General features: G+C 53.8%; 1 protein-coding gene across 1 annotated transcript in view; it reads right to left on the bottom strand.

Annotated features, from left to right (window-relative positions):
- The window catches only part of SLC9A3R2 (SLC9A3 regulator 2), an 83,421-nt gene extending 74,766 nt beyond the window's left edge, over window positions 1-8,655 (bottom strand). The window contains exons 1-2 of the mRNA XM_019512736.1: window positions 8,351-8,655; window positions 1,722-1,979 (exon numbers count right to left, since the gene is read on the bottom strand). Of these exons, the coding sequence (XP_019368281.1) occupies window positions 1,722-1,979; window positions 8,351-8,560 (468 nt within the window). The 5' untranslated portion in view covers window positions 8,561-8,655. The remainder of the gene's footprint in view (window positions 1-1,721; window positions 1,980-8,350) is intronic.
- Between the last annotated feature and the right edge of the window lie 6 nt (window positions 8,656-8,661).

Genomic DNA, 8,661 nt, shown 5'->3' with positions numbered 1-8,661 from the left:
TCTGAGATGGAGCCCAAACCCAAAGAGGTAGCTTGTAGCAACCGGCTCTGTGCTTCCTCCAGTCCAGGCTCCCGCTCCGGGTGCTCACGGCTGAGATGGCAGCAGCGGGGCGTGAACGAGGACCGGCGTGAGCTGGCGCAGCGGCATTCTCGGCATCTCTCCTTGGACAAATTTTGCAACTTTGAAAAATGAGGCATTTGCTAAGTTTCTCACACCTCACCCTGGGCTCTTCTGGGTTCTCACCAACTGCCGCATCACCCGTCTGAATGACTCTCAGATTATGGGGCTGGGCAGGGCAACCCCCTGGGAGCTGACTCTCATCCCACGGAGCGGATGTAGTAAGGACAGAGCATCCACATCCCCAAGGAAAACCAGGACTTAAATACAACACCTCAGTGCGCGGCTCTCCTTCTCCATCTCAGGACATTTGGGGATGATGATGCCTAAAGCATGCAGGGGTCTAGGGATGAAGGGCACCATGTAACACATAGGTCCTATCGTTACCCAGGCCTCCAGGGTAATTCCCCCACAGGACAGGCTTTGTGGGCACATGGTGCCCAGTGCTACCCAGGGGGGACCCGCAAGGTAGAGGGTCAGTGAGACCCTCTACATCTCCCTGCTGCAGCACATGGGGGAATGGGACTGAGCCCTTCCCAAGAGCTATGAGTCCAACTCTCCCTCCCTAACCCAAGAGGGCTGGTTTTCAAGCTCAGAGATAGAACAGTCATGGGAGGGGGGTTCCTGGCTCCAGGAGGGGCATTTACTGTTAGAAACCCTGGGGGAATTACCAGCTGCAATCAGCCCCGAGACAGGCAGTGCCCCTGCACTGCTTCTGCTGTATCACCAGCCCAGACAAGCAAGGGCAGCTCAGCTATAAATCACTCCCGTGTCTCTCCCAAGCGCAAGCCCGTCCTGTCTCCACGAGACCAGCCCCAGCAACGCGCCAGCCATGGAAACTGGACATTTTCCACCCCAAATTCCTTCCCACTTCAAAGCCATTGTAAAAGACACTTCGACGAAGAGTCTCCCAGGCAAAATATAAGCAGCTTGTAAAGCAGCTAAGATCCTGCCCAGTGCAAAAATAAGCAGGATCACAATAGCCTCAGATATTCCCCTCCTGCATAAAAGTACAGGAAGGGGAACATGCATTTGTGAGCCCCAGGGCTTCGATTAAACCCCAGTGGCCAGGTATTCCCTGCTCTCACCTGCAGGGCATACCAGGAGATGCAGGGCAGAGCCCAGGAGCTCCAGGTATGATCAGTACTCCAAACCCTGCTGACACCCCGAAGGTTATCCCCTTCCATCAACCATGGTTGAGGCAGCAACAGGACTGCCAGCCCCAGAGGAGTGAGCACAGGACTTGACGCCACTTCAAGCAGCAATCACCCGCTTTCCCTCCCCACTTTCAGACCATCTGTCCAAAGCTCCTCTCAAATGGCTGCTAAGCCCCCAGAATTTCATCCACCAGCAAGGAAGCTGCCATGACAGGTGGGGAGAGCAGTCTCCAGGAAAGCTCTTCCCCTATCTGCATGGGTCAGTGCCAACTTCTAGCACGTTTTTTTCCAAGCACCTTGTTACCTTTCGCTACTAAACCCAACTCGGTGCGCATCTGGGGGCCGCAGAGCAGCCAGAGACACTGCAGCCACAACAAAGGTCAGCTGGACTTGCAGGTGGTTGTCTGTACTACCCCAGCCCCATGTAATTCCCCTTCACCCCCTTACCTTCTTCCCGCTCTCCGAACTGAAGCTGTGCGAGTGCCTTTTGAGACCCCCGCCACTCAGATCCAGCTGGGGCTTCCAGACGTCCCCGTTGTCGCTGCTGGATGACTTGACTGGAGACACGGTTGAGGTCAGCAGGATCCCGGTGTGCACCATCTCCTCGGTGCATGTCAGGCGCAGGCTGCGCAGGTATTCGTCCGTCTCCTTATCCACCACCAGCAGGCGAGTCTCGGCCTCCACAGCTTTGATGCGCTGCACAACCTAGAGAAAAGGGAGAGGAGAGATTTAGCGAGGCAGCTGCAAATGGCACAATGGGGTACATGCAATGCCAGGCTGCTCTCTCTCATATGGTGGCTCTGAAAGGATCACTGCTCTGCGATTTGCTGTGTAGGTACAATCTTTTCTAGGGCATGCAAAACCAAACAGAGACCAGAAAAGCTCCTACTTCATGGGGTTACGTTCCTCCAAAAAAACAAGCAGCTGGATGGACCTTGCCAGGCAGCGTTTGCTAAATGTTCCCAGTTTCCTTTATTCTGAGTTGTTTCAGAGACAGAGAGACTGAGCATGAGCATGTATGTGCAGGAGAGGAGAGCGAGACTGACACTGCACGTTGGTGCACACGTGAGCTTTGTTCAGGTCCATCTTTGTTCGCTATTCCCCACTGGGCAATGTATTCCCCAAATATTCGATACTCCCCGCTTATTTAGGAAAGCGACTATCCGACTCCGTGCATTCATCCTGGCTGTGCTGTCAGACAGCCGAGATAAGGAAATGAAATGTCAGCCAAAGGGGCTGGGAACGGGAGAGGGAGCCTGTCACCTCCGAGGCTCTCCTTGGAATCCCTCTCAGTCCGTAGTGAATGAACCATTGTCCCCAGAAGGTTTTTTTCAAACTGGTGGACAGTCTGAAAGGAGTCGGTGAAGGCAGCCCAGACCGCAGGGGAGCGGGAGGGTCTGGAAGAGAAGGCACCGGTATGGGCATGGGCCTAGGTTGCCTGCTAAACTCTGCCAAATGGCTTTCTGCGTGCCCTGGAACAAGTCACGCTGTGCCACAGCCTGGCCTTGGTGGAGTGGGGAGGATGGCACTGCGTGTCCTGCAGGTGGGTGGGTGAGCACATGCTTGTGAACATGCAGGAATAAATGCACTCACGATCGTGAGGCACTCAGCCCACAGACATGATGGACAGGCAGGTCTATAGACAGGACAGGAAAAGATGCCCCATGACCAAAGACTTCCAAACGGGCCTCACTTGCTCTCCCCGTTGGAGGTCTCAGAGGACCCTGAAACAGGATGCTGCTTTCTCTTCCTCACTTTAGGACAAGGTGGGGGTGGCATGCTGCATCCTGCCCATGAGGTGTCCTGCTGTCCAGGGCTGTGCAATCACCTTAGACACCAGCAAGGAGCTAGCCAGACACTTCCCATGCAGTGGCACCAGCCCATCCCGTGCACAGGCCTGTCCCTGCTTGCTCCTAGTAGACTACTCCTGCATCATGCTTTCTGACAGGGCCTGGCCCTCTTGCTCCAAGCTGTCACAGCCAGACAGGACAGATGGCACTCTCCAAGGCTATAAGTGACAAACAGACTGCCCACGATTTACTGACTCCACGGCACTCTCCATTCAAGGGCATCGCACCAGCATCCACCTGCGAGAAACGGCCCAAGGAGGAATTTATGGACTGCCTGTGACTCCTCCTGAACTCGCTCATCCAGCAAATGCTGATCGTCGTGCCACGGTCTGCCCTGGACCTGGAGCCAACCCATCCATAACCCGCCTGGAGAGTGCTATTCAATTAGGCCCCTCTCTCCCCATCAGACCTGCTGGGATTCAGCATCACACTAGCTGCTGAGGGAGACGGGAGGCAGTGACCGTGCAAGTCAGCCTCTCCGGGCAGCAGGGGCGGCTGTGGTGGGGGACTCAGGTGCCACCCCAACTGGCTGGGACCATTCTGTCGGCAGAGCATCTGCAGGGAGACCTAGCCTTTACCAGGGTGCGACGGCACTTCCCAAGGCAGCACTGCCCAATGGGGCCCCAATCCTGACTGCACCTCTGGGCCCTCCTGCAACAGCCACCAGGGAGAAGAGGCGTTTTGGTCCCCTGGAGCGTGTCAGCATCTTCAGGGCACTCCCAAAGTCCTTGCTGTGCACCTCTGCAGAGAGGATGCTGCCAAATTCCTCGCCTGCTGCCATCTTAGGAGCACAAGCCAGGCAGGGACCTCCCAGCTCAATGGGTCTAGTCCCTGATTGCTGCAAGCAGCCCTGTCCAAGGGAAACTCTTTCAGCACTGCAAGGCTGGCAAAACCCTGTCCCCCAAACCCATTGAAAACTAGCGACTCCGAACAAGCCCACAGAGTTATGGTGTGAGCAAAGCAACCACGCACTAGCTACAGCTCACACCAGAAGACCCCACGAGGCCTCGCAGCTCCTCTGCAAAGCAATCGAGGCTTTTTTGACAACGAAACATGGTGGAAGGAAGGAGGCAGCTGTGAAAAGGATTCATCATCAGGGCTCCTCCTGATAGCTCACTGAACTGCTGGGCTCATGGCTGCTCAGACCATTTCAATGGGATGAGACAGCTGTTCTGGAGGGGCAGGTGTTGGTGGGAACTGCTGGAGGCCCCAGCTTTGCTATACAATAGAGACAGCATGGACAGAAGCAGGGCAAGTGTCCCCCAGGCCAGCTTCCCCAGCAGCGTGCCTCCACTCTGACCTGATGAGACCTGGAAGGTGAATACCCTCCATAGGCTCTTTGGACTCTCTGTTGAGGCTGGAAGCAAGACAGTCAAAGGGTGTAACTGGAACTGGGGTCCATCTAGGCATTTAGCAGCAGGATTATCCCAGAAGCCACATCCCACCGTGCTTTTCAGTTCTGGCACTAGAGCCCTATTGGACAACAACTTCATACGTTTGAAGTCTGAGGTCTAGTAAACAGCAGGAGCGAAGGTCTCTGAAGTCCAATCCAAGCTTGCACACAGACTCTCTCCAGGGATTTGAGCAAAGCACTCTGTTTTCTCTGTGCCACAGTCTCATAGAATCACTGAGTCGGAAGAGACCTAGACAGATCATCCAGTCCGACCCCCCGCCATGGGCAGGAAGGAGCACTGGGGGTGGAGGGGTCATAAGACCCCAGCCAGGTGCCTATCCAGTCTCCTCCTGAAGATCTCCAGGGAAGGTGAGAGCACCACCTCTCTGGGAAGCCTATTCCAGGCTCTGGCCACCCTTACCGTGAAGTAGTTCTTCCTAATATCTAACCTAAACCTATCCTCCCTCAGCTTGTGGCCATTGTTCCTGGTGACTCCAAGGGGGGCCCTGGTGAACAGACTTTCCCCAAGTCCCTGCTGCTGGCCCCTGATAAGGTTGTAGGCAGCCACAAGATCCCCCCTCAGTCTCCTCTTGCGGAGACTGAAGAGATTCAGATCCCTCAACCTCTCCTCATAGGGTTTCACTGCACCCTGCCTTGTCCACGCTAGGACAATGAGGTTGATAAAACCCCTAACTCACAAGGCTTAGTTACCTACAGAGGTTACAGATATCAATAACCTAGTCCTCCCTCTTCTCAGCCATTTCCCAGACCTGTTCAACTTTGTTCCTTGCAATGAGTTTCCCAGCTCTTTGCCCTGTCTTGCTGGAGTCATCTGATCCCAGCAGTCTTTCCTGCCCAAGTGCAGGGGGGCTGTAAGGTCTCCTCCAGCCCCTAACATCTAAGAAACTGTCTAGCTTTTAATGTCTCAAGTGATGAGGCTCTCACCCCGTGTGGGAAAGTCATTCTTCAACCCTCCTGCCAGCCTCATCACCATTATAATTAGAGCATACATCAAAGTTTGGGAACATGAACGTCTTTCTGTTTCTGCTGATCACTGCACACCCAGTCCAACAGCTTTTCCTGGTGTTGCTAACAGTGCTTTTTGGCAGGAGGAGGTGGGCTAGCACGGGGCAGTCACCAGGTTTGAAATCAATTACTGCGCGTCTTCAGTCTGTGCGTGACTGCTTTTTTTAGGGCAAGACTTGCGACAGACTTTCCTTATGCCTCCCTATAATTATGCAACCTTCATTAACATTTGAAGTGCCGGGCCAATTAGCAGAATCCTGACAAATCTGGTGTGCAAGAATCAGGCTGCAGGCCTAGCAAAGCTCCAGGGCTCATATTTATCAAGGCAATCTCCCATGCTCAACTTAACTCATCACTGCTGAAATGCAGCTGTGAAGCAGACCATTAAAATGACATTGCACCCTCTCCCAAACATCCCCAGTAATCCACAACCAGGTTTACAATTGAAAAGGAGCTTTTGCTAAGGGCCAGCACCAGCTCATCTCAGCTGCCAGCTCATCTGGGGATCTGAACTGCACTAGATAAGCAGGGAAGAGGTCACCCAGGGTTAAATGGTAGAGGAGTGTTACAACTGCACCCTGCCTTGTCCACGCTAGGACCTTAACCTGGGTTAGCCAATACAGCACATAAAGAAACACACCTTTCCCCCGAAATGTGGACGCAGCCCAAGGAAGACAGAACAGAACTAACTGCAACAGCTCTGGAACAAAAGCATTTTCATTGCTAAGCAAAGAGAACTAAAGCTGAGCGATTCTCCTGACTCGGAGCGATTCGAGTAAAGGCAGTAAAAGCCACTTTCTGCCCGTAAATTATGCTTCAGCCCAGCCAATTGTAAAATGGATTTTTCCCCCTAGTTATAGCTCTCATCAAGGGTGGTTTAGGCAGCGGCCTTATAGTTGTGCAGCGTTAACCAGCACACATTCATTTACCTGTCTAGCCACAAATATTGAGGAGGAGGACGCCAAGACAGGAGCATGGTGCCTTGAACAGACCTTCCACATTTAGCTTTGCAGCTTGTTTGCATTTAGGAGGAAAAAAAAAACAGAAGTCGGGGAAACAAGCAAACACTATGAAATGTCCAAAAACGTCAACTTCCCGAGCTTGCGACAACCTTGAGCAGCCTAAGGATCTTTGCTACAGGTCATTTCAGGGCTAGAGGTAAAAGGGCTATTGGCTCAAAGGCCACTATTCTGAAGAGAATGGGAAAAGTCATGGAGTCCAATACCCTGGTATCACCCTTTAGTCCAGCACCCTGGTATCACTTAGGGCAAGGAGCACCAGAAAATATTTGGCGTATTGTTCTGAAGCATAAGGATTGCCAGCCTCGTAACGTCATCCTACCTGCTGAGATCCCAAATGCTAACTTTGTCAAAACACTGAATATTCTGAAATCTGCTGGGCTATTTGCAAGGAGAAGGAAACATGCAGAAGATGACAGGCCCCTCATTTCACTTACACCGCGCAACTAGAAAGCCCACACATTTCAGACACGTTAAATCACCCATCATCGCCTCGTCAGATTTTCATACGAAGAGCCCTGACACTTCTCCGATGGGAAACGCAGCTCCATATGTAACAGGAGCTCCCTTTTCCTCCCAGCAATTAGACAAGAGGAAGAGATGGAGCCTGACTCGATTCCAAATCAGAACGAGAGGGCTCGTGTTCACTTTTGCAGAGGGTGCTCGGCTCGCCTGGGTCTGTTTTGCTAATGAACAAACAATAAGAGCCAAATCCAGTGTGGTGTCAGCAAGCTCAACTCCATATTGCAGCACTACCAAGACCACAGACTGCTCCAACGCCCTGCACCAGTTTTCAGCCTTATACTCAGGGCCCCTTGCTGGACTCCGGGCACTCTCAGCCCTCAGAAAATGCCAGCTCTTAGCTTTCACTTGTTTCTTGACCACAAAAAAAGTTGCAAAAAAAAAAAAAGCCCACAGCAAGGCAGGACATTTTTGATATTACTTGAAATCTCTGGGTTTACCTTGTGAATCATGCATAGCTGTCTGCATCCTTAATATTGCACCACACTGTGGGTCACCCTTAAAAAGACCTCACAGCTGGCACCCTGGCTGGAGAGATCACTGTGCCAATGAGTTGATCATCAAGTACCCACACCTCTAGGACCCACTACCAGCAATTCATCACCGAAGCCCACTATCCTGATCGTCCTGGCCGGTCCCTGGCGCACGCAGGAGACAGACCAATACCTGACAAAAGCAGCACACTTCCAGGGGGTCCCTGCCATATGCTTTAAGCTACGAATATACTCAAGCCCCTGCTGCCCTAAACAGATAGCCACACAGAACTGCTAAACACCAAGCCAGCAAGAGATCTCGTCCCCACCGTTATTTGTCCATATTAACCTGTAATCAACAGAAATCCCAATTTTACCCTAGTAACAAGCACGGAACATTTGCCTCGGGGGCGGTACGCTTTTCCAACTACTTGAGCTGATCTAATAAAAGACATCAGATTGACCCAAAGAACCTCATCTGAACATCTGTCTTTCCCCAGCCCCCTGCAAACGTCAGGAGATCGCCCGGTTAGGCAGGGAGCCCCACAATCACAAAAACAGAGCCAGAAACCACCCTGTCTCCTCATCCCAACCCTCCTGCACCTCTTCCTCGATGCCCTCCCCACCAAGACCCGGGACTTGCTGGCCGGCTCCTCCTGGCCCTGGCCCAGCGGGGCAGCTATGTGAGCTGGCTGGGAGGTCCCCAGGACTGCGGACAGGGGTATGTCCGAGAGCAGGCGGGGGCAGGGTCCCGGGTGCTGCCCCTCTGCCGGGGCCGGGGCCGGGGCCGCACCTGGTGATGCGTCTCCTTGTCCACGTTGACGCCGTTGACCTCGACGACGCGGTCCCCGGCCCGCAGCGCCGCCGCTTCAGCCGGGGAGCCGGGCTCCACTTTGCGGATGAACTGGCCGCTCTTGCCCTTCTCGCCGTGCAGGTGGAAGCCGTAGCCCTGCTCGCCCTTCAGCATGTGGCACAGCCGCGGCTTCAGCTGGTCCTTGGCCATGGCTCCGCCGGCCCCGACCCCGGTCCCGGTCCCGCCTAGGCGCGGGAGGCTGCGGACGGGGCCATGCCGCCGCTGCCCGGCTCCGGCTCCGGCTCCGGCTC

This window comes from Gavialis gangeticus, unplaced genomic scaffold (assembly GCF_001723915.1).
Source record: "Gavialis gangeticus isolate Ggan-Ray unplaced genomic scaffold, GavGan_comp1, whole genome shotgun sequence".
Classification (NCBI taxonomy): Eukaryota; Metazoa; Chordata; order Crocodylia; family Gavialidae; genus Gavialis; species Gavialis gangeticus.
The sequence above is the reverse complement of the archived record's forward strand: the minus strand, read 5'-3'. Positions and strand labels throughout refer to the sequence as shown.